General features: G+C 38.1%; 1 protein-coding gene across 1 annotated transcript in view; it reads right to left on the reverse strand.

The window, feature by feature from the left end:
• The window catches only part of LRP1B (LDL receptor related protein 1B), a 1,021,752-nt gene that overhangs the window by 413,794 nt on the left and 582,069 nt on the right, over positions 1 to 25,889 (reverse strand). Inside the window, exons 30-32 of the mRNA XM_034786032.1 lie at positions 21,713 to 21,887; positions 21,061 to 21,155; positions 6,513 to 6,662 (exon numbers count right to left, since the gene is read on the reverse strand). Of these exons, the coding sequence (XP_034641923.1) occupies positions 6,513 to 6,662; positions 21,061 to 21,155; positions 21,713 to 21,887 (420 nt within the window). The remainder of the gene's footprint in view (positions 1 to 6,512; positions 6,663 to 21,060; positions 21,156 to 21,712; positions 21,888 to 25,889) is intronic.

The following is a 25,889-nucleotide window of genomic DNA, read 5'->3' on the forward strand; positions in this document are numbered from 1 at the left end:
CGGCAAACTGCTCCCATGGCTACGAGGCAGGAGTGACCTTCAATCCAGCGTTTGTGTTTGGGAAACTTATTTGGCTGATTTGATTGTACCCTCGCAGCTGGTGTTCACGCGCTCAAGAGATGGGTTCGTTATCTTATGTGCATGTATACTGCCTGGCTTTTCTATGCGCAAGATTTGTACCAATGAGAAGCGTTGTAAGCAGGGAAGTGTAAAGAATAAAAGCCCCAGGAAAAGTTCCTGGAGGTAGAGGGGCTTTTCGGCTACCACAGACCTGGTGTTCTGTTTCCTTTCCTGCGTCGTCACCACAGCGCTCTTCTTCAGGGCTGGGAATTTCCAGGGTTTTAATGGGTGACTTCACTTTGAATGGTCTCTTAGAATACATAACTACTTATGTCTGTACCACCTTGTACTTAGTTGTGACACTCTGAATACCTTCCCCAGACATGAAGAAGAGCTCTGTGTAGCTCAAAAACTTTACTCTTTCACCAACAGAAGTTGGTCCAATACAAAATATTGCCTCACCTGCCTTGTCTCTATAAAATTGAGATTGAAAGATTTCTGTTTCAAAGCAAATTTTTCTAAGTGTTCTAAAATCTGCCCTGCTTACTCAGATTGTGTTGACATTTGCTGTGCCTCATAGATGCGTGGGGTAGGATTAATGATCCGCCTTTGGGGTAATTTCAAGAAGAGGTTCCTAAAATACACTATCATGAAAAAACAGCTTTTTTTAAAAAAGTTCACAGATTCTACCACTTTTTCCTGGTTTCTGACATGCTAATATCTTAGTGGGATGGGAAAGGGAGGATGAGCTGGAAATGTTAGTGGGGAAAGACTGGATGAAAGGGGAAAAGACACACCTGTCTTGTCTCATGTGCTTAAAGTTACTATAACCACCATGTAATAGAACTGTCACGGTTTGGGGCTATCAACCACACTGAGATTCCTCCATGGCCCCGTCAGCAACTGCATACTCCAAACATGTCAAAGCACAATAATTATCCCCATTCCACTATAACAATGTGTACCTGAGGGATGGGGGAGGGGCATGGCACTAAGAACTTTAGAAACCATTTATTATCATCATTACCTGTCCACAGTAGTGTCTCAGCAGCAAACCTACATGATAACTACAAGCACCTACATTACCATTGATTCCTTCCAAGAACATTTCTCTTTTGAGGGGGAAATTCACTGACAAAATCTTTAACAACTCAGAATTTAGGTTGCTGAATGGTATTTTGTGTCTTTCCAGAAGGTCAAATTCAGCAAAAGTCAAACATTTGAAAATCAAGAAATAAAAAGTCGCAGTACATGTCTACGCAGCTTTAAATCTGCCCCCTTTGAATGATGCTCCAATACACCCATAACATATACTACACCCTATCTGACTGTGCACTGTACTGACCAGAAGATACCTACACCTGCCTTACACTCAAACACTTACACTTACTCCACAGAAAGAACACATCTGTTAATTTTTACAACATCTTCAACTCCTCCTACAGTCCCTTCATCCTTATGCATGTGATGCTGTCTAATAGCATACTTTCATTACCCTTCATTAAACCTATATTAATCTTCCACCCAACTGCTGACAATCTCCATGGCAATAAGACCCCTGTGCCCTGATACTGACATAACCTACCCCATGCAGCACTGAAATGAGGCATATCTGATCTCTCAAAGTGCACATGTACCGGTTTCCTTTGATAAAACACATAGGGGTCAGGAAGAAGGGCTCACATACATCTGCTCTGTGGCACAAACCCCATATCCCCTGTTTGTCCCATAACACAATCACAGCTCTTTGAAGCAGTTCCAACAAATCCCTCCACCTTTCAATACAGCTACAATGAACAAAATGAATGTAGGCTCAGCTGCTGTGCATGCAGATAATTCCCAGTGGCTATTGCTACTTCCCAGGGGCAGAGTTAAAGTTGCATGGGCATGTATCTTGACTCTATATCCTGGTTTTCATAGGTTTGTGTTTTGCTGAACTGACATTGTGAAAAGGCAACTTTAACTCTGTGTTAATAAAGTGTTTTGTGTCAGTGAATATGAATGAAACATCACCAATTTAAGGATCACAATCATATGTATCATTCATACCTGTTCTCAGTTTAGTCTTTGACAAATTCTGGTTTAGCCTCTACAAAGGGAAGATTCCATCTCCATTTCATGTTAATGTTTAGATATATTTTGTTATGTTCACACTAGAGGTTTCTTGCAGACAGGAAGAAATAGTGAAGGAAATTCATGAAGCAGATAGAAAACTATGTACTAAAATAATCATTTCTGTGACTTACATGATACATTCTCTAGTCTATCCTAAGTAAGTGCTAAAACAGCTGTCATACAATTCCATTGTTTCCTTTTATTTCCTGGTCTAGAACACTTTATTTGACATACTGTATAATGCTTTGCATATCATATCATTATAATTGTTTGTCATTTCTTAATTTCTTTCCTCTTCCTTTTTTGATATGGTTCAGATTTGGAAATACAGTATTTTAGATTATTAAAATTCCATTAAATCCTGGATATACTGTATCTAAGAAACTGATTAAAAACCACCATCTTCATCCTAATAAAGTAGCCAGCATGCATGCTATTGCAAAATTGAATAGTAAACACAAAATGTACACTGAATTGTATACTGAAGCCTCTGTGTATTTGTTCACTTCAAGTTAATTGTACTCTGCATATGCCACTAGCTACAAAACTCAACCAGTTAATTCATTTTCCTTTACAAAGTGAATATAGAAGTCATATTGCAGGATATCACAGCTTTGTCTCATGTAGAGACAAATGCCCAGATTTTTAAAGATATTTAGGCATTGGTGCGCTCAGTGTTGCAACATCTAATTGATTTATGAGACTAAATCTCATTTTCAAAAGTAATGTAGACACTTTAGAGCTAGATTTACAAAGAAACTTAGATGTGGGGACTTTGAGCATCAGCACACATAGCTTTTAGGCACCTAGAAAATCATAAAGGGGAGAGAGGAGTGCCTCAAGAATAGGATTCATAAAATCTAGCCATTAGCTGGCTCCTCACATAAAATAGCCAGTTGGAGATGCCAAGAAAAGGGTGATGTGGAGCTTCTTCAATCTGTCCTGCTGAAGCTGTGGAAAAATAATTTTAAAAAATAAGTAGAGCAGAGGGCCTAGATTCCGGGTCTTTTAAATCCTGGGTGAGTTATCTAACCATTAGGCTACAGTGGCTTGCCAGGCCCAGGGAACTTTTACTGCAAAAATTTAGGCACTGAGCAATTTTAGGTGCCTATGGAATTCAGGGCGCAGTTGATCATGGGCTTTGAGAATCCCAATGGGTCCTGATTCTGTGACTAAAGTGGCAGTTAAGCTGCCTGAGTTCATTTGTGAGTCTATCCCTTAAGAGTACTCCATTGATAATAAATGGAATATAGGCTCCTAAGTATCTAAATCCCTTTTGAAAATGAGACTAACAGCTTGTCTTCATTATGTGGCTAAATCAGCGCTACAGCAATCAATGCAGCAACGTTGCTTTAGCAGGTTTGGTGAAGACGAGCTAAATCAATGGGAGAGTGCTCTCCCGTCAACTTCAGTACTCCACCTCAATGAGAGGCGGAAGCTATGTTGATGGGATAGTGTCTCCCGTCGACATAGTGCGGCGTAGACACCACTTTAAGTCTATGTAAGTTGCATTATCTTAAGTTATGAAATTTACGTAACTTAACTAGCATAACTTGGATCAATTTACAGCATTAGTGTAGACAAGGCCATAGTCTCCTAAATCAGATATTGCAACACTGAACACAGCAGTGCCTCAATATCTTTAAAAATCAGGCCAATAACATGGGTTTTAAAAAAACATGGGCTTTAAAAAAAAATTCTGGACACTCAGACAAAAGAGTTAACTAACTGAGAAAATGAAGAAGTATTAACATAAAAATTTTATTTTGGAAAGGTGCATATATATGTATGAAATTTACTTAAAAATATGTAGCAGCAAGTATCACATGGTAACATGAACTAACTGCACTCTATTAATTCTTAAAATAAGAAGAACATGAAACGTTTCTATTCCGATAGTAACAACAAACCCTTTAATCTGAAAGCATTGACTCTCTTGATCTCAATACTTGTAACAATTACTGAAAGTCTCAACTGCAGACTTCAGGCAAATATAAAATCCAGGAGGATATCACAGTGAAAGTATGAACAAATATCCTTATTCCAATCATATACCTCCTATAGTTCTCTGAAGGAAAGACAATATATGTATTCCATTAGCATTGATTTATACAAAAGATCTCAGTTATAATCAAGTCAGTAAAATTATACATTAAACATCTCTTTAAGACAAGAGTTAAAATACACAAAGATCTTTTTTTCCCCTCAGTTGATTTCCACAGCACACAAATTTTAATATGTAAATATTATTCAGGTGTTGAACCTATTTTAGCAAATTGCCAGTGGAAACATATTAATATTGTGATGTATTTATGCTGTGACAAAAACTCTCAAGTTCAGCTGATACTTCATTTATTATTCAATATAAGTAATTAAATGCCAACTATGAAGCCACCTATTTTATATGTATGTATAAACATAAGCAAAAAAAAAATCCACACTGAATATAAGATCAACTATTTAAATCAATTAAACAAAATTAAAATAATTTTTACATAGATAGGTATTTGGAGGACTCTGAAAGTTTGGGCAAATATCTCTATACATACCAACATAAATCAGTTTTATTAAAACACACCTATTTTCACATAGCTAAAACCAATAATACTGATTTATATGAACTCAACTGGAGACAGAGGGGTGCACACAGGGAGAAATTTGTAAATCTTTCAAAAACCTTCCAGTGGGCTATTTACTATTCTGGGTGGGGTTGTGTTCTCTCTCTGTTTTTTCACGTGAAAAAATTCAAAATATCTGTTTTGTTCTGAAGCAGAACAGAAAAACAAAACAAAAGTCTTGATTTTCCCCCCCCAGGGCAGGAAAATCATTCTATTCATCAGGAGAGTCCAGCCTTACTCATCAGTATTCTAGTGCCACCTCCCAGCTCCCTTGATTTTTTCAGTTTTCAGCTTTTCTAGTTAATGTCCTGCTTCTGTTAAATATCTTTACGTTTAAAATGCCTAAGAGTATATAAGACTTAAATAATTGGACCTTAAGTTCAACTTGGGGGCTCATGAAGAAGGGTGATGGGGCCATGACCATAAAAGGGACTCAGTTTGCCCCTGGGGGAGGACAGGAGAAGTCTCTGTCTTCCATAGAGCAAAGGGATAATGCCCGCCTCTAGCCTTCACACAGGAATTGCAGGGAGGACTGAAGTCTCCTTGCACACTCCTCACTGCTTTACAAAAATCACTGACAGTAAGGTTCACAGGTTTTATTGTCACCATTTCGTATTGAGAACTCATTTCTAATTTGCTGTCCACTGTCAATCCAAGCTCTTGTGCAATTGTCACAGTATTGCTTTAAGAACTTCTCTCCCATTTAAAAATATCCATATTTTGAATAGATGTCTCCCACAGGTATTCCTTGTTTTAGTTTGAACTGAATCATACGTAGTTATTTCTGACCACATTTCTAACCTTCCTAGACATTTTCTTTTAGACTTTACTTTTTTTTGCAGTACTCCCCTCCCCAGGCAAAAGAGACAATGCTTATATTTACTGGAGGAGGAAAATGTGTTAGAGCAAGAGAAACTCTTAAATCCTTATTTCCCCAATTCAGAGTCCACCATGCAGTAAGAGCCAACAGACAGGAAAAAGAAAAAAAAACTTATGTAATACATATTTGTTTGTTTTTCTGGATTTTTTTAAGAATAACAAATGTTAACACTAAGATAAGTAGTTTAATTATTTCTAAGCTTGTAGGGAAGCATTGTGCAGAAGAGAAAGGTATGGAGACAAGCCCCTAAGCAGCTTTATCTATTAGGGAGAGAGGAAAGAATTGTTATTAGGGGCAAGGCTATTTAGACCCTCAGCCCCCCCTCTTCTCCACAGTACTTTTTGACACCGCTCAAAAGGAGTCTATTCGTGCCTACCTAGGCATGTGACTCCTGGAGACATATTTATTGAGGTAAACAAGACAGTTTAGGCTTAAGTATAAAAAAATTAAGTGGTAGTTTAAAACTTTTTTTTATTTTTATCTTTGCATTAGGTGTTGGGTTTTTTTGAGGGAAAACAAAGGATAGCAGTATAAATTTGGAATGTAGATGTGAAATAATACTGTTTGAATAAAATAAAAAACAATACAAAGCTTTAAAATGTATATAGAATGTTGAATCATTTAGAAATATATATCTTTATAGTAAGAGACCTTAAGTTCAGACTTCAATGACCTCTGAAACCACTTAGCTAAAATTAATATAAAATCACTGGTGAAGTTCATTTCAAGTGTACTACTTGTACTTGTACAGCAGTAACTTTTCCAAGCATTTTGCACATCATGATTAATTAGTAGCCAATCAATATAAAGAATAAGAAATATAGTACCCCAGCACTTACCCATGATGGTTAAAGCTGTGGCTTTTGTTAATTCTTCTTTCATTGACTCTATTATTTCTAAATTACTACCATCCAGGTTGCATCTATTTATGGTTCCATTTCCTGAACTGATCCAATAAAGCTTGTTCTCCAGATAATCTATCGATAGACCTGTAATTAATTTATACAATTAAAACATAATTGTGGTGTCTTAACATGTAATTTTCATTCAGTGTTAGGCTATTTTTATCACAGAAAAGCAAATTCAAAGATTTTGAGCCAGTAACAAAGAGAGCTAAATGTAAAATGCTCTCTTGTTTTAATGTACGTTACAATAGTAAAGATGAAAGCATAATAAAATAGACAATTTACAGTGAAAAATAGCTTGCTTTTTGAGATAGATTTAATTCTGTTCAAATTTCCCCCTCACAAACATAAATTAATCTATGACTGACTGACGGAAGAACATTTTGTGGGCGTGAATAACTAGCTGGATGAGCTGAGGTCCTAGGAGAGGTCATTAATTACCAATAAACACCCCAATAAACAGCTCTGAGCACTTACTACAACTGAAATTGAGCAATAAATTGTAATTGGGAATGTTTAGTTTAACAATGGATTGCTTGGAAATGCCCCAAAATACAAAATAGGGAAAACATTGTAATCACTTGTGTATTCAAAACTGGAACAGAAATTACATTATTTTTAGGGCTGTTGATTAATCGCAGTTAACTCATGTGATTAACTAAAAAAAAACAATTGCAATTGAAATATAGTACATATTTTGGATGTCTTTCTTCATTTTCATATATATTGAATTTTGTGCTGTAACTGAAATCAAAGTGTATATTATTTTTGATTACAAATATTTGCACTGTAAAAACAACAAACAAAAGAAATAGTATTTTTCAATTCATCTCATTCAAGGACTGTAGTACAATTTCTTGGTCGTAAAAGTGCAACTTACAAATGTAGATTTTCTTTTTAATTACATAACTGCACTCCATAACAAAACAATGTAAAACTTCAGAACTACTTCTCGTTCAACCAATCGCTAAGACAAACAAGTTTGTTTGCATTTACCAGTGATAATGCTGTCCTCTTCTTATTTACAATGTCACCAGAAAGTGAGAACAGGCCTGTGGCATGGCAGTTTTGTCACTGGCATTGCAAGGTATTTACGTGCCAGATATGCTAAATATTCGTATGCCCCTTCATGTTTCGGCCACTATTCCAAAGGACATGCTTCCATGCTGATGATGCTCGTTAAAAAAATTATGTGTTAATTAAATTTGTGACTGAACTCCTTGGGGGAGATTTCTTTGTCCCTGCTCTGTTTTACCTGCATTCTGCCATATATTTCATGTTGTAGCAGCCTTGGAAGATGACCCAGCACATGTTGTTCACTTAAAGAACACTTTCACTGTAGATTTCAGAAAATGCAAAGAAGGTACCAAAGTGAGATTTCTAAGGATAGATACAGTGTTTGACCCAAGGTTTAAGAATTTGAAGTGACTTCCAAAATCTGAGAGGGACGAGGTGTGGCGCATGCTTTCAGAAGTCTTAAAAGAGCAACACTACGATGCGGAAACTACAGAACCCAAACCATCAAAAAAGAAAATCAACCTTCTGCTGGTGGCAGATAATGAAAATGCACATGCCTTGGACTGTTATACAGCAGAACCCGTCATTGGCATGGACACATATCCCCTGGAATGGTGATTGAAGTATTAAGGGACATATGAATCTTTAGCGCATCTGACATGTATATATCTTGCGACAACAGCTACAACAGTGCCATGAGAACACCTATTCTCACTTTCAGGTGATATTGTAAACAAAAAGTGGGCAGCATTATCTCCTGCAAATGAAAACAAACTTGTTTGTCAGAGTGATTGGCTGAACAAGAAATAGGACTGAGTGGACTTGCCGGATCTAAAATTTTACGTTGTTTATTTTTGAATGCAGTTTTTTGTAAATAATTGTACATGTGTAAGTTCAACTTTCATGATAAAGAGATTGCAATACAGTACTTGTAGTAGGTGAATTGAAAAATACTAATTCTTTTGGTTTTTTACTGTGCAAATACTTGTAATCAAAAATAAATATAAAGTGAGCACTGTACCCTTTGTATTGTGTTGTAATTGAAATCAATATATTTGAAAATGCAGAAAACATCCCAATGTTTTTAAATAAATGGTATTCTATTATTGTTTAACAGTGTGATTAATCATGTGTGACAGCCCTAATTTTTCCCCCCATGTACATACGATATTATATTTACAATACTGGAGGCCCTTAAAAAACTAGAACTGTAACCAACAAGAAAGCAAAACTTCTTACTAGGTTTATAATACTAATTAAAATTCTACTTCAATATTAACCAGAATTAGACAGTCAAGGCAGGATGTACAGAAACACTTGCAAAATGTTATATTGAACAGATGAAGTAAATAAAATGCTTGCCAGACCTAATTATATCATGGAAATAGAAAAAAAAATATGGCAAAGTGAAAAATATGAGATGATAGTCAAGGAGACTGTTTCCAATCTTATAGTAATTGCAGCACATCTCCATGATGGATAGTTGACTTAAAGAAAGAGCAGAGCAATTGTGAAAATCATTCCCTGGGTCTTTGATACATTTTGATGTGAAAATATATGCTAAAATGTTGGTGAACAGAACAGGAATTGGAGGGTATGGTTTAATAAAGAGACCAAGAATATGAGGGCGGGGTGAGGCATAGCACACCTCATAGGTAGCAGAAATAAGATGGTCCTGCAACAGCAGTTTCTATTGACTCTCAGAAAGTTAGTTTTCAGTATAATCAAATGGAAATATGAGTAGGTTCTGGTGATGTTTGTCTCCCAGGACAAACTAATTTAATTGATATGTACATTATCTGATGTTCTCAGTGTGGTTATGGAAATTAATGCTAATCGTCCTGTGAGACTGTTCCTTGCTTGAGGACTAGACAGAGGTGCACTATGGGTCAGATTCTCTGGCCTGCTCCACTTCTGTTGCATCCACGGCGAGAGTCAACATAACCAGTTCTTATGCCTCTCTCCTCACTGCCCCTAGCACTTAGTGTGACAAAGGGGAGTGGCCAGAGTTCAAGGTGCTCCAAGTTTTCTCAGTTGAGGGACAATTGCCAGCGAGCAGAATTAAGAGCAGCTCCTGGCTGCTGTAACTCACCCTGAAGTTCAGTGCTGAACTGAAATATTGGATCAGAGTGTCATAAGTTGCTCCTAAAAGTTCTACCTTCTCGAATGCAACTAACAGAAGCACCCTATATCTTTTGGCCATCAAATCACAGATACAAAATGTATAGCTATACCTGGAGTACATGGTCTCCAAATTGACAATAAGGCTCCGAAAGTAGCCAACCATGCAGATTGTCTCCCCCTCCCCACAATACTTGAAGCCATCTCTAACAGTACCACTAGTTTCTGAATTAATAAATTTACTAATTGTTTATCTGTGAAATTTAAGACCTAGCATATAAAACTGACTTCATAATTTTAATCAGTTTAGTTACAATCAAGGCCTGCACTGATAAAATAATCCAAATGCCAACAGACTGCTGTCCATGCTCTACAGCTCAAGAACTGTTGTTGTATATCAGGGGTCGGCAACGTGGCAGGTTCGGCTGATCGCGGCCCCCACTGGCCGCGGTTTGCCATCCCGGGCCAATGGGGGCGGCAGGAAGCCGCGGCCAGTACATCCCTCGCTTCCCGCCGCCCCCACTGGCCCGGGATGGTGAACCGCAGTGAGTGGGGGCTGCGATCGGCAGAACCTGCTGCGTCAGCAGGTAAATAAACTGGCCCGGCCCGCCAGGGTGCTTACCTTGGTGAGCCACATGCCGAACGTTGCCGACCCCTGTTGTAGATGGTTGCATCCCTACATCATGCCTTCCAAATGGTATAAGACATGTAATACATGTAGAAAATGTATTTGGAGGGAAAAAAAATATGCTGGTAAAATCTGCTTATGTTAGCAACGGTGTGGCCTTAATTTCTCAAGTCTCACAAGTTTATAATTGGACTGTTAATTGGCAATGAACTCTTTCCTGTGAGGGGTGTGTGTGTGTGTGTGTGTGTGTGTGCAGGTCAGGGTGGCATCTGAAATCTCTACATTACTAACTGAAGGTAAATGAAGTAAAATCTAAACAATGTAACAATCTAAAAGTCCACAGAATTCCCCCATTTTGGTTCATTTTCCAAATAAATCCTCAGTATAGGAAGAAACACATTATCCTTATCCTGATACATGTTTTTGAGAAAATGCAGACCTGATATGTGATAATGCACCAATGTGGTAACCCTTACACATGAATGAAGATAAAATGTATTAGGAATATTACTAGAAATAAGCAATGTACATTTTTAATGTACTCTTTATGAAATGCAAAATTCCAACTACCACTTTTTTCCAATATGTTCAAATACAGTATAGGTTAGGGAAAATAGAACATGTGTGATGGAAACCTAGTAAAACAAAACAAAAAAACACACAAAAAAATTAAAAACAAGGGAAAGAAGGTCAGGTGTTTTGATTGGATTATATCTTAGTTCTATATAAAAATGTATATTCTGACAGCTTCAGAATACAGTATAAATAGTCACAATATAAATGTTCAGGAGCCCAGAGGAAGAACAAGAAAAAAGTTTGGGATTACTGAAACCTCATAATAAGATAGTAAACTACAGTACAATCCAATGAGTTTATTTCACACCCAAAATATAGCAACATGCACATACCCCCAATGGCAGTATAATAGGGCACAAAGAGATCCACTTCAATAAACTAAAAATATGTTCCCATATTTTGTTTACTGAGATACAGGAGAACACTAAAAGTGGGTCAAGTATCCTCACGGATCTTCTACTTGGCTACTATGCTAGCAAACCAGCAAATAATGATTATATGGAAGCCAGCATAGAAATTACAAGGAATCCGGTGGCATCTTAAAGACTAACAGATTTGTTTGGGCATAAGCTTTCGTGGGTAAAAAACACTTCTTCAGATGCACGGCGTGAAAATTACATAATGACATTATATAATGACACATGAAGAGAAGGGAGTTACCTCACAAGTGAACAACCAGTGTTGACAGGACCAATTTGATCAGGGTGGATGTAGTTCACTCCCAACAATAGATCAGGAGGTGTCAATTCCAGAAAAGGCAAAGCTGCTTTTGTAATGAGCCAGCCAATCCCAGTTCATGTCCCTATTCAAGCCCAAATTAATGGTGTTAAATTTGCAAATGAATTTTAGTTCTGCAGTTTCTCTTTGAAATCTGTTTCTGAAGTTTTTTTGTTGAAGTATAGCTACTTTAAAATCTGTTACAGAATGTCCAGGAAGATTGAAGTGTTCTCCTACTGGCTTTTGTATGTTACCATTCCTGATGTCCGATTTGTATCCACTTATTCTTTTACATAGGGACTGTCCGGTTTGGCCAACGTACATAGCAGAGGGGCATTGCTGGCACATGATGGCATATATAACATTAGTAGACATGCAGGTGAATGAGCCCCTGATGGTGTGGCTGATGTGTTTGGGTTCTCTGATGGAGTCACTAGAGTAGATATGGGGACAGAGTAATAATGCCTGCATCTGTAATTTTCACTCCATGCATCTGAAGAAGTGTTTTTTTTACCCATGAAAGCTTATGCCCAAATAAATCTGTTAGTCTGTAAGGTGCCACCGGACTCCTTGTTGTTTTTGTGGATACAGACTAACACAGCTACCCCCTGATACTTGAAATTATAAATGACACTGATCACTTCCATGAAACAGAAGGTTTGCAGACTACTACTGTAGCCTCAAGGACCCTCTAACTAGCCAACTTAGATATTTATACTATACTCATTACCATGTATCAGAGTGTCTAACTCATACCTATTCTCTTCCCCCATAGCTAAAACTGCCAAAGCCGAAGAGTAAGAAGATACCCTGAAGATACTAAAAATGGCAGCATAAAAGAAAGATGATGCCAGACCAAGCCTAGATCTTGGACAAAGCCTCTGTCAGCCAGAAATTTGCTGAGTTTCTGCAGATGACAGCTCCTGAAGAATCTTCAGGAACACAGACTCGGGTCTATAGAGAAGGCCCTGAAAATTCAAATATCCTTTTGGTAAACCCTCTAATGTTCTGCTTAAGGGATTTGGAGTGGTAGTTCTCCTACTCACATCCATTATTAGTTTCCCCATGAAAGTCTCCTGTCAAAAATGCATATCTATAGACTTTAGCTGCCTGTCAGAGGCTATTTTCTATTATGGAGCTATTCCAAAACCAATATATACTTCATGTAGGGTGCTCAGAAAGAACTTTGAAGGGCAGGAACAGAACCCAGATCACAAGTCCCAGTCTAGTGCTTTTACCGCAAGACCAACTATCCTCTCATAGCCTTCTTTCTCCCGCACTCCTGCTTTCCTAAGAAAGCATTCAGTCACAGCTTCTCTCACAGTTCAGCTAGAAGTGTCAGTGATGCATCTCTGACCATATTTTCTTGGCTCATCTGGTTTTAGTCCTGTGTAGTATGTTATCTCTTCAGAAATTTCTCTTCCTGTGCCCATGGAAGGAGTTTAGTGTATTGTAGAAACATGTCAGGTCCTTTCTGATTCTCTTACACCCTCTGTTGATGAAAGGACTGCATACTATGTCAACACTAAACAGTTATGTTGAATTGAATCCATCTTTCTTTCTTTCAGAAGACTCATAGAGAAGGTTAAGATGATTGTGTAATTATGTGAAGTGCCACATGATTCCTATTCTATCATCCCTCCTGTTCAATGCCTACATGAAACTACTAGGGGAATATAAGAAGATAATTTGGTGTGTAGTGTTATAAGTATGCTAATGACTCTCAGTTGTGTCTCCATTTCTTTAGATCTAGACAGAACAGTGGTCTGACTTGCACAATCTACCAGAGATCACATATTAGATGATCCCCCCGATGTCGTGATTCAACTGATATAAAGACAGAGGTAATTGTGATGAGTTGGAGAAACAAGAGTTGCAGGAGATAAGAGTTAATTTCAGCTTCTTTGATAGAGGGATTTGCTTTAGTTTTACTATCTATATTCATAATCTGGGGACCTAATTGTTCCTTGGGTGCTTCTGAGTGTTCATGGTGGCCAATACTCCCATCCCACCTGCTTTTAGTTTTGCTTTCTCTTTCTCCATTTTTCTTCTTCAGTAGAATTGGAAGGTATCTGTATTATTTGTAATATTTTCTACATCTGCCACTCCTGATCTGTGTTTATCAATTTTCTTCAATATTTCTCTTAAAAAATAAGTCTAACTGAAGTCAGAGTGTCTGACCCCTCTTTTTATCTATAACCATTAACCTCCAAAGAGTGCGTAGTTGAGTGTTTAAATGTAGGCTGCAGACCTTCAGTGCTAGAATGTGAGAAAAGGTCAGGGTCTGAATCTGCTGCATAGTTCTGTCTCACATCATGGACAGGACTACAGTGCAGTGGAAGTCTTGGAGTGTGTATACACAGCCCACAAAGTGGATAGGTCTGACAGAGGAGTGAGTGCTAGATGATTGCTAGAGAGATGTGCAGAATCAGCACATCTCTCAGGTAACCTTTGTTCCAGCTGCAAATAAAAACTGCTGTCCTCAGTAGAATAACCCAAGGAGGAGTGGAAGTAAATACTCCCTGCTCTTCTTTGGGGTTGAATTTCCCTCTCCGGTATGGCTGTACCCACAAATAAATACAAAACTTGAGTTTTTACAATGACACCCCTCCCCCCACACACACACACTTAGTGTGTGGTGTACCATAAAACTGAATGTGTGGTGTACCACAAAACTCTCTCAAAGGAAAATGCTTTCATTTGGAAATGAGAATATTTTGGATTTCTGCATGTGTGCATTATCCCCATTAAGAAGGACATTCTTTGGCAATCTTTACAACAACTTAGATAAGATGATTCTGGAGATCTAGTAAACAGGAAATAACAGAGAACATTTGTTATCTAATTTAAAACCAATTTTATTTATGAAAACCAACCATATGGATCAATTTAATTATGCCACCATCCTGGTGAAATATTGTTTGGAAGAATGTTAGCCATTCCTGCACCAATCTGCACCTTCATGCAACTTGAACCCACCACCCATTAGGCAATAAATTCAAGAAGTTTTTTTGTAAATAACCTTCCTCTCCCCATGGTAATCCATTCATACATGAGTTTATCATTCTCTGGACATTCTGTCCTCTTAACATTCTAATGATGGTCTTAATGGTTGTACCCATAAACAACTGATTGAAATTAAAATTAGAATAAATTAATAATTCAGCAGGTAGCAAAATTGGAGAGGGGAGTTCTATATTGGACAATTGGCTGACAAATACAAGTTTGATTTTAATATACTTGGAGATATATTTGCCTAGTGTGAATTTTGATTTAAATATGAAAATAGCTCCAATTAGTAAATTAAAATCCAAGTCTAAACAGTTCTGAGCACTTAGTACAACTGAAACTGAGCAATAAATAGTGATTGGGAATGTTTAGTTTAACAATGGATTGCTTGGAATGCTGCTTTCTACTTAAAAGGAACAAAGTTATTCAGCCAAAACTGCCTGAAGGCTTCAATTACTCACTCTGTAGCAGTACAAACTCATAAAATGCAAGTTTACTGTTTCGATAAGATTATGATGAACTTCTATTTCAAGAATGTTGCACACACAGATTAGAAGACAAGCCAGCAACATAGGCCAGTCTATTATTGAGTCTTCTTTTCACCAAATAAAAATAACTCCAGTGATAGCAGTTTTCAGGTATTTAAAAGGGTGTCATAAGGAGGAGGGAGAAAACTTGTTCACCTTAGCCTCTAAGGATAGAACCAGAAGCAATGGATTTAAACTGCAGCAAGGGAGGTCTAGGTTGGACATTAGGAAAAAGTTCCTAACTGTCAGGGTGGTTAAACACTGGAATAAATTGCCTAGGGAGGTTGTGGAATCTCCATCTCTGGAGGTATTTAAGAGTAGGTTAGATAAATGTCTATCAGGGATGGTCTAGACAGTATTGGTCCTGCCATGCGGGCAGGGGACTGGACTCGATGACCTCTCCAGGTCCCTTCCAGTCCTAGAATCTATGAATCTATGAATCTGCCACACAAAATATGTTCAAATAGTAACAAAGAATCAGACAAAACAAAAGAATATTTTTGAGCATTGCTGCAATTCAGAGTTCCATTCAGGATGTTACAAAGGCTTTTCTCTGGCTTAACCAAAAGTTTCAGAACTCTTGTAAGAAAGCCCGGTTTTGTGAAATTATAGCCCAGTTTTAAAATTAATTCTCATTATAATTGCTCAATGACTACTAGCCAAGAGGGGAAGGTACGGTGTCCCTAGCCTCTGTTTGCCAGAAGCTGGGAATGAGTGACAAGGAATGGATCACCTGATGATTTCCTGTTTTGTTCATTCCCTCTGGGGCACCTGGCATTAGCCACTATTGGAAGACAGGATACTGGGTTAGATGGACCATAGGTCTGACCCAGTATGGCCATTCTTATTTTCCTTATGCTAATTCTTTACTTCTTGGAAAAAGTCATTCTAGAGCACTGTAATGGGGGCCCTCACCCATGGTGCAGCCCGCAGTGGTCCCATGCAGTGCTGCAATTAAGTTTCTGCCTCAGTTTCCCCTACTGGTGTTCAGTAAATCCAATAAGGCTTATGTATACTGAATAGTGTCCCTTCAGGGATCTAGAATATAAAATTTAAAGGAAGAGAATTACATAAATAGGCCTCCACCCCGGCATCCTTGCTGGAGGTGGGGCGGGACTGAGTTAACCGTAGTCTTTTAACCCCACTTATGTCCATGTCTCATACAATTGAGGCCTCGTTGACCCAGAACCCTCTTCTGGAGTCAAGGCCTCTGTCGTTAGTTAGGAAAGGGTCTCTCCTCTTGAGTCATGGTCCCCACAGGGGTCAAACAGTGATGACACTTCCTCAGAACAGCACATAATTCCTTTGATCTGGGGCTCACATGCTACCTAGTGAAGTCCTTTGATGGTTTTACTGAGGGTTGGCATTCATAGCTCTTCCCTTTCAAAGCCTCCCCCACCTAGGAGCACTCTTCCTTCGATTCCTTTCCTGGTGAGCTCCCTGAGAAGTCCTCTCTTTGGAAACTTTGTCTTTCTGTATTATGGGAACTGTTCCTCTGCTCAGGAAGCTCTTTTCTCTAGAAGATCTCACTGGGAGTAGATTCTTAGCTAGCTTGCCTGGGGAATTCTTTTCCCAGGTACCTCCTCCCTGTGTTCTCTCCTGCCTGAGGCCACATCACCTGTTATAAGGCCCAGCTGTTCCTTAACTAATTAACTACTGTCCAGCTACAGAGGCAATCAGTTATCCCCAGGTGGATCTGGGCTGGTTCATTTTCTTTAGCAGAGCTTGTCACCAGCAGGCTGACAGCATGACTGCCAGCTAACCTGTAATAAGCACACAAGAGAATAATAGCTAGTACTAAGTAATACTCAGGAGTTGGTTCAAGAAGTAACTATAGTTGAACAAGTGAGTAATAGTGAACCTAAATAATTAAGCTTAACATCCTAGAGAGAGAAAAATGCAAAATAACTAGAGTAGTAAGATGAACTTTTGAAAGAGGGATTTAAAAAAAAGAAGAAGAAGAAGAAGAGGATGCTAGACAAAGATTCTGAAGTCAAAAATAAAGAAATTGTAATTTTCACCCTCATTTCCACAAAGGCATTACTTGAATGTGTGGCAAGTTTCATCCCCAACTCAGCTATATTATTCTGCTCAGCCACTCCTCCTCTTAGGGCTGGTCTACACTTGGGGGCGGGTAAGATACGCAACTTCAGCTATGGGAATAGCGTAGCTGAAGTCGACGTATCTTATTTTGACTTACCTCAAGTCCTCATAGCGCGGGATCGACGGCCGCGGCTCCCCCATCGACTCCGCTACCGCCGCTCGCCCTGGTGGGGTTCCGGAGTCGATGGGAGCACGTTCGGGGATCGATATATTGCGTCTAGATGAGATGCAATATATTGATCCCCGATAGAGCGATTACTATCCGTAATTTACAGCTGCTCTGTTGAGGCCCTTCCTCTCTCTAGTTGTATAAGCTTTGTTTCCTTTGCTCCACTCCCATTCAGCTAGCACCATTGGTTCTCTCTTGCCATTTAAAATGCTGATGCACCTGACACCATTCAGCTCACTCCCAACATTCCATATTGTCGTTGTCCAGTGAACATGAAACCTGAAACTTTTACTTGCCCGAAACTCCTGAGAAATAGAACTTTTCCAAGTTTATTTAAACCCATTTCTATTTGAAGTGCATATGCAGGGATTGTATACTTTTCTATGAAGGATTAAAACAACAACTCAGATTGCTTCACAACATAATATTTAAAAACATCACAAGGAACTTGACAACTCTTTAAAAATACAAGGAAACTGCATTTTATGTTGATTTTTTTGTATTTTTTTTCTCATTTACCAAGACGTATGCTGTCCTTGTCTTCTCTCTTCACAACCATCTCCTGATTTGCAAGAAACATTCCACTATTGTAAAAAGTACATTATAGGGAGTATGACAGCAAACCCTATATTAAAGTTGCCTAACACTTTCTACCTTAAAAAGGTTCTTGAGACCTCTTTTTACTCTGAAATTTTGTAGGGGGAAAACTCCTAGGATTGGAGGGGTGCCTTTTTCTGACCCTGTGAAAATCCACATAGATTTGGCAGTTCTAAGATGCTTAAAATCACCATTTTGCTCCTGTGACTTTGGAATTACAGCTTGTTTTTGGTAGCATGCTACAAATCCTCCACATTCTATAACACTGCACACACGCTTCGCCATTTTGCTTCAGCATTTGATACAGAAATGCACGGCAACATTAATTCTCACATTTACCAATGTTCAGGTACACGTCTCCATGACCTTATTCTTCCAATGCTATATTTGTATATAATTTTTATTTTAAGTTATGTTTCCCTCTTGATATACCTTGTTTTCCTGCTGTGATGGTCTTATACTAACACATCCAATTATAGTTTAATCACTAGCACAATCCTACATGCCCATCGATAACACAAAGAGTTAATTTATTCATTCTAGATGAATCTGTTAAGTATCTATTATGGTTAGGTTACTAATAGTAATAACCCTCCAAATATTTTTAAGAAAAACTTTTCCACAATAGCTCACCCAGGCCCTTATTATTTAACTAAGCACTGTCATCAGCGGTGGTTCTCAAACAGAAATATGCTGTAACTGGGGGTACCAGAGATTTTGCGGGGGGTACGACTGCTTATCTAGATATTTGTTTAGTTTTACAACAGGCTACATAAAAAGCACTAGCGAAGTCATTACAAACTAAAATTTCATACAGACAATGACATGTTTACACTGTTCTATATACTATACACTGAAATACAAGTACAATATTTATATTCCAATTGATTTATTTTATAATTGTATGGTGAAAATGAGAAAATAAGTAATTTTTCAGTAACAGTGTGCTGTGACACTTTTGTATTTTTTTGTCTGATTTTGTAAGCAAGTAGTTTTTAAGTGAGGTGAAACTTAGGGGTAATGCAAGACAAATCAGACTCCTGATTTGTAGTCTGGAAAAGTTGAGAGCCGTTGGTCTACAGGATGACTATCAGAAACTATGCCGATAACACTCTGCCATTAAATGTTCTTAAATGGTCCTCAACTAAGGTTATTTCACTACTGAATGCAAATGTGAAAATTCTCAAAAAAAAAAAAATCAAACCAGTTAAAAAAGTTGTTTATCCTAAATAGTTCAATGTAAGCCGAAGTTGTCAGACTGATGGTTGAGGGGCGGTGACTGATTTTGACCAACGCAGAGTAAATTTTTAAGATTGGGGCTGCAGCTGTGGCAATACTGCTATACATCCAGCAATGGAGTATACCACTTTTCTTTCACCCGCACACGCAGTTTAGCTTGCTTTGCATCTTAGTTAATACAAACTGCCTTTTTGCATGTCTTCTCAAGAAGACCATATGACCCTATGATCATATTCACAGTCAATGTAAAGTGTTCTGCACAATTCAGATAAGCACTGAAGAAACTGCTTTAGTCCACATTTAGTCCGCCTTTATAAGGCTGTAATCAAGCAGTATCCTAATCTTGCATATTGAATCCCTTTCTATTTTTTATCATCTTGTATACCATAGCAGATTTAGCTCTTGAACTTACCTTTTTATCTCCAAGCGCATAATTTATCTCTGTGTCTCATGACACATGTGAAACTATACCAGTGTGAGGGAAAAGGTTGTCGAATATTTTCCATAGGAGGTTTATTCTCTGGATTGTGCAGTAAGATTTATTCCAGGATTTGGCAATAAAGTGCCTGTACTGAATTATCTCTAATTTATATTCTTAAAACGTAAAAGGTATCAAAAGAGAAATACCAGAAACTGATTTTCAGAATGAAAAGCACTTTGCATTTGCTTTAATGCCAATTTAATTATTTCAGCTATTTTTCTCTTGCTTACTTTGCATATTCATGCTTACTAAATATGATACCATAAAACAATATGTGATAAAAATTCTCTAATTATAAGACTTATGTTCAAAAAGACAAAATGAATAATGGGATATTTAAACACCCAGAAGAAATGAAATACCAGAAAGAAAACGGAATGACCACCATCACAAAAGACAGGAATAAAACATGATAGCAGATAATTTTGTCAAAAAGAGTCATAATGTTAATAGTTTCTCACATACTATATCCTAGCTAATATATCAACGGTATTAAAAATAAATGTTAACATATTACATCAATGGCACACATTAAGCAATATTAATGTTTAGTAAAAAGCAGTTATAGGTAGTACATTTACTTCTATTTCTGTCCTTTGCTATAAACTAAAATTTAAGGGCCAAATTTTCTTTCATCAGAAAGATGGGATTCTGGGCAGACGTCTGTGGCCCACTTCCCTACCACTTCACACCGCAGCAGAAAAGCGGCTCTACTATGGAACACCACCTCTTCAGGGGGAACAAATGGGAGGAATTAATGAAGTCACATATCCAACACCTTTATTTCTGCAATGGGTGCAGACAACCGTCTGGAGATATGTTCCAGACTGAGCATTGAGTGGTTGTGAGCCTAAAGCTTGAGTTCCCCATACCTTTCCTTCCTATACCCATGACAGAAACACACCCATTATATTATATTCGAAGACTTATATATTCAAAGACTATATCCAAGGGTCTTTGTTGGGTCAAAGAATATGCCTCTAGGATAATTAACTTCAACTTCAGCCTATATAATATCAATTGCAGTCCTTTATGCAAGTTCATACAGTTATAACAAATCTACTCTAACTCCATTGACTCCAATGGGCAGTGGACTCTGTCCAAATGCCTTAAAAGGATAAAATAAAATAATGACAATTAAATGTATATTACATATTCTAAATATATGTATGTTTCTTAATATCTTCTATATTACTGATATATACTACATGAAACACAGCACTTTAAATATCACATAAAATAATTTCAATATTTAAAACAACTTTAAATAAAAAGGAATATCATAAAACAATATTTACCAACTGGGTCTTTTTGATTCTGAAAGAGTATTTTGCTGTTACTGCCATCCATGTTTGCCATATTAATTGTGTTCCCATCAGTCCAGTAAAGCTTCCTTAACAAGAAACAAGACTGACTGAAAATTTGGTTTCATATACGCCATGTCCTAAATGTGTCAGTTTTGAAAAGATGATCAAATGAATAGTATATACAATGTTGTTACAATATGAATGGCTGTACTACCTAGTTCATAATAAGGTTTGTTATAAAAGCCTTCTGTATTCAGTGCAAGAAATTCTGTATAAAAGTTTTGAAGCACATGCATTTGGGACAAATAAAGTAGAAATCAGCAAGTCTAGCACTTGTACTTATGCTTTTTCACACACACACACACACACACTCTCTCTCTCTCTCTCTCTCTTTTCTTTTCCCTTGCTGACCTGCAATTATATAAGGCATGCTAATGAAATGTCAGAAATAATTGTAATAAGATCTATCTGTATTATTAAGACTGAGAAAATGAGTTGTCAAATCCAAGATATTCAATATTTTTTCATAGTAGTCCTAAAAATAAAAGCAAGTACTGAAAAGCCACCATGCCTAGTGACAAATACAAGGAATCTTTCCATATATTTTATGAAATCCCACCAGTTAAGAATAATCATACTTTACCCCCTGACAGGGTGAACTGCAAGACACTGGGGTTTATCGATTCCATGGATGATTGAGGTTTTCAAAGAACCATCTAAATGTGCCACATTAATTTGAGTTTCATCAAACTCCGAGCTAATCCAGTACAAATTTCGTGACACCCAATCCACTGCAAGGCCTCTAATACTCTGAATATCTGCAAAACATGAAAGAGCAAATTAAAAGTGAATATAGGTTGTTCATTTGGTTTCCTTTCCAAATAAATTATTTTCTGTTTTAGGGGAAAATAATTTATATTTTAATTTGTTAGCAAAATGGTTCAAGATAGCAATCTCATTCACTTATCAACCATTGTTAAACCATGAATAATCGTTAATGTTCTGCTGAGCCAGATGAAAGCCTACAGCAACAATTAACATTGAAATTGCACTAAACAGTCAATAATTCTCAGGAAACACTGAGGAGTAAAAAATAGACATCAATCGTATTGTCCAAGGATAATAACCAAATGTAAACTGTATAACTGGTAGTGCCTTTTCCAATTTAGGGGGAAAGCATTATTTGTTTGTTTTCAATACCTCTGCAACAGGTGTGCTGTTTAAAAAGCGTCAGTTTGACAAACATGATTTGGAAGAAATCACCCTCCCTTAACAGGTTCAGAGATTAATTTCTATTTTTAAAGTTAATTTATACAAAATCAATCATGATGTGTGACGAAACCTCATGCTCACTCTCAGGGGGATGATGGTTCATAGGCGGGCTGTTAAAAGGCCTCCTCAAACAATGAGCCCAATTGCACTGACTGATGCCATTGGAGTCCAGCACGATTCCGGAAGTGCTGTTTCTCCCTACTTTCTCAGCATCAAGGAGGGCACTGGCACCAAAGATACAGATTCAGCGTCACTGGTCAGCACCTGAGCCAAAGAAAGCACTAAGGAAGACCCCAAACCTGAGGACTCCAGTAATGTAGGAAGATAGATACAGCATTGCCAGTGTTGTAGTACCTAATTCCAGAACTGGACTCCAACTAGGATCTGGAAAAAGGTGCTGGTCCCTGTAATGAAGGCTTCAACTTGCTTCCTCTGTGGGACATAGAATCCAAGGATGGCATACTATGTAGCCCTGTACAGAACAAAGGCCTTGAACCTGGGTCATATCCAAACTTCTTACAGCCTCCTTCCTGACACAAGCCAGCACCAAAGTCTACTATTCTTTACAGGTTCAGCCACAAAAGTCCAGTAAACCAAGCACCAAACTGGGAATGACTACATCAAGTTAGATGAGACACTGGATATGAACATCAAATTCAGGAATACTATAGAGGCAAGACATACACTTCTAGAATCCATATGTTTCAAGATCTTACTTGGCCACGATGCCAGAACTATCATTATCAATCTAAAAACTACTACTGGGGGGAAAAAAAATGCTAAATCAATGCATATACATAAAAAAGGTATATTAGAGGAATCTGATCAAAGACCAGAGTCCAGGGGCAGCACAGTTCTGTCCACAGCTAACTGAGAAATAGAAGGGACTAAGGCAAGTGGAGCCACAAGGCACTCTTACCACCTTGTTCCAAATGTTTGAAGCTACTTACATGGCCCAATATTAGAGCTTTCCAGTAGGCTCTGAAACTGCATTTTTTTTATTAAATAGTTTATACAACAACTCAATTTTTTTCTGGCATTCAGCCACTTCAGCTGATAAACTCTTTTTTTCTAGAAGAATTCCAGCACCTCAGTTCAGGTCCAACATACAGAACTCATAGTCTGTGTGGTTTTTGATCTGGCCACTGTTGACTCCATCACCGGATTCATGAATACAGTGGGAAACACACAACATTCTCCCCAAAATACATATATCAGCCAACTTAGAAACATCCAAAATTAAATGAAAATGCTGACACTTCTTCAACAGTTGATCTAGAAAAGAATACAAGTACACCACCGGAATATTGCAAAGGAGAGCATAGTCTCGCTACTTGTCAAAATTTGACTTGGGATTGTCTGGAGACGGGCTAAAGAAAAGCTTTCAATATTACTTATTTGATCATAAAAATGAGAAAAGGTACAACCCTCCACAGAAGTGCTATTTTCCTTGTACTGTTCTTGTTTGGATTTTGCCTCTGAGGAGTCAACCATCGTTTCAGTTTCTGAATAGATACATATACCTCCAGAAAGTCCTCATTAGACTGGCCCTCCTGATTTCAAGCAGGTAGTTTAGATTGTTGTGTTCATAGAGAGGAGAGGAGACCTGCTGCTGAAGAGGAGACCTGCTGCTCCTAGTACAGGAATTGACACTGGTTGCATCAAAATGGTCAATGAAGCCAACAAATGGAGTAACATCAGTACTGGTGAATACTGGTGCTGAGTAGGTGGAGACAGCAGAGTTCAAATCCCAGAGCCAATGCAGTCTCTGCCTTCACAGTGCAGAGCACTTCAAAACAGCACGGTGCAATCTACTTATGTGCTATCAAATCTGAAAATATTTCAGTTGCTCCCTCCTGGAATGTACAAGCTTTGTGTAAAGCAAACAGGAATCAAATGCTGAGACTTTGGTGACTGGAACTTCTCAAGGCAAGCAGAGTGCCTTCTTCAGGGGCCAATACCTCACTTTGGTAGGGGAAAAAAAGAAAAGAAAAAAGTCACCCTTCAGTACTAGAAGGATGGCACCCAACTGATACCTCAACTCAGCTCAGGACATCCCTACATCTTTCTGAGGAGAATTATTTGCAGGCTGGCAGGGGAACAATCAGTCCAGGCTTTCCCTGGACCTGCACCAGTGTGGTTGATGTCAAAATGCTTGGTGCTCCTCACTGGAGATCAAATTTGTGAAACACAGCGAGCCCAGTAAGCATTAGGAATATCAGTATTTCTACAGAAGGATATTGGTGTTTCTACAGAAGGATGAGGAGTACAACTGAGGACGCATTATGCACCTAGCCAGTCATGATTCTTCTCTGGACAAATGACTTAGTAGTTGTTCATGTACACACATACATCATCTAAGTAAAATATTGTCTTTTTATTTCAGAAGGTTGAAAAAGCTACTGGGGGGAAGCTGTTCTAGACTTGATTTTAACAAATAGGGAGGAACTCGTTGAGAATGTGAAAGTAGAAGGCAGCCTGGGTGAAAGTGATCATGAAATCATAGAGTTTGCAATTCTAAGGAAGGGTAGAAGGGAGAACAGCAAAATAGAGACAATGGATTTCAGGAAGGCAGATTTTGGGAAGCTCAGAGAGCTGATAGGTAAGGTCCCATGGGAATCAAGACTGAGGGGAAAAACAACTGAGGAGAGTTGGCAGTTTTTCAAAGGGACACTATTAAGGGCCCAAAAGCAAGCTATTCCGCTGGTTAGGAAAGATAGAAAATGTGGCAAAAGACCACCTTGGCTTAACCACGAGATCTTGCACGATCTAAAAAATAAAAAGGAGTCATATAAAAAATGGAAACTAGGACAGATTACAAAGGATGAATATAGGCAAACAACACAGGAATGCAGGGGCAAGATTAGAAAGGCAAAGGCACAAAATGAGCTCAAACTAGCTACGGGAATAAAAGGAAACAAGAAGACTTTTCATCAATACATTAGAAGCAAGAGGAAGACCAAAGACAGGGTAGGCCCACTGCTTAGTGAAGAGGGAGAAACAGTAACAGGAAACTTGGAAATGGCAGAGATGCTTAATGACTTCTTTGTTTCGGTCTTCACCGAGAAGTCTGAAGGAATGCCTAACATAGTGAATACTAATGGGAAGGGGGTAGGTTTAGCGGATAAAATAAAAAAAGAACAAGTTAAAAATCACTTAGAAAAGTTAGATGCCTGCAAGTCAACCAGGCCTGATGAAATGCATCCTAGAATACTCAAGGAGCTAATAGGGGAGGTATCTGAGCCTCTAGCTATTATCTTTGGAAAGTCATGGGAGACGGGAGAGATTCCAGAAGACTGGAAAAGGGCAAATATAGTGCCCATCTATAAAAAGGGAAATAAAAACAACCCAGGAAACTACAGACCAGTTAGTTTAACTTCTGTGCCAGGGAAGATAATGGAGCAAGTAATTAAGGAAATCATCTGCAAACACTTGGAAGGTGGTAAGGTGATAGGGAACAGCCAGCATGGAATTGTGAAGAACAAATCATGTCAAACCAATCTGATAGCTTTCTTTGATAGGATAACGAGCCTTGTGGATAAGGGTGA

This window comes from Trachemys scripta, chromosome 11, assembly GCF_013100865.1.
Source record: "Trachemys scripta elegans isolate TJP31775 chromosome 11, CAS_Tse_1.0, whole genome shotgun sequence".
NCBI lineage: Eukaryota > Metazoa > Chordata > Testudines > Emydidae > Trachemys > Trachemys scripta.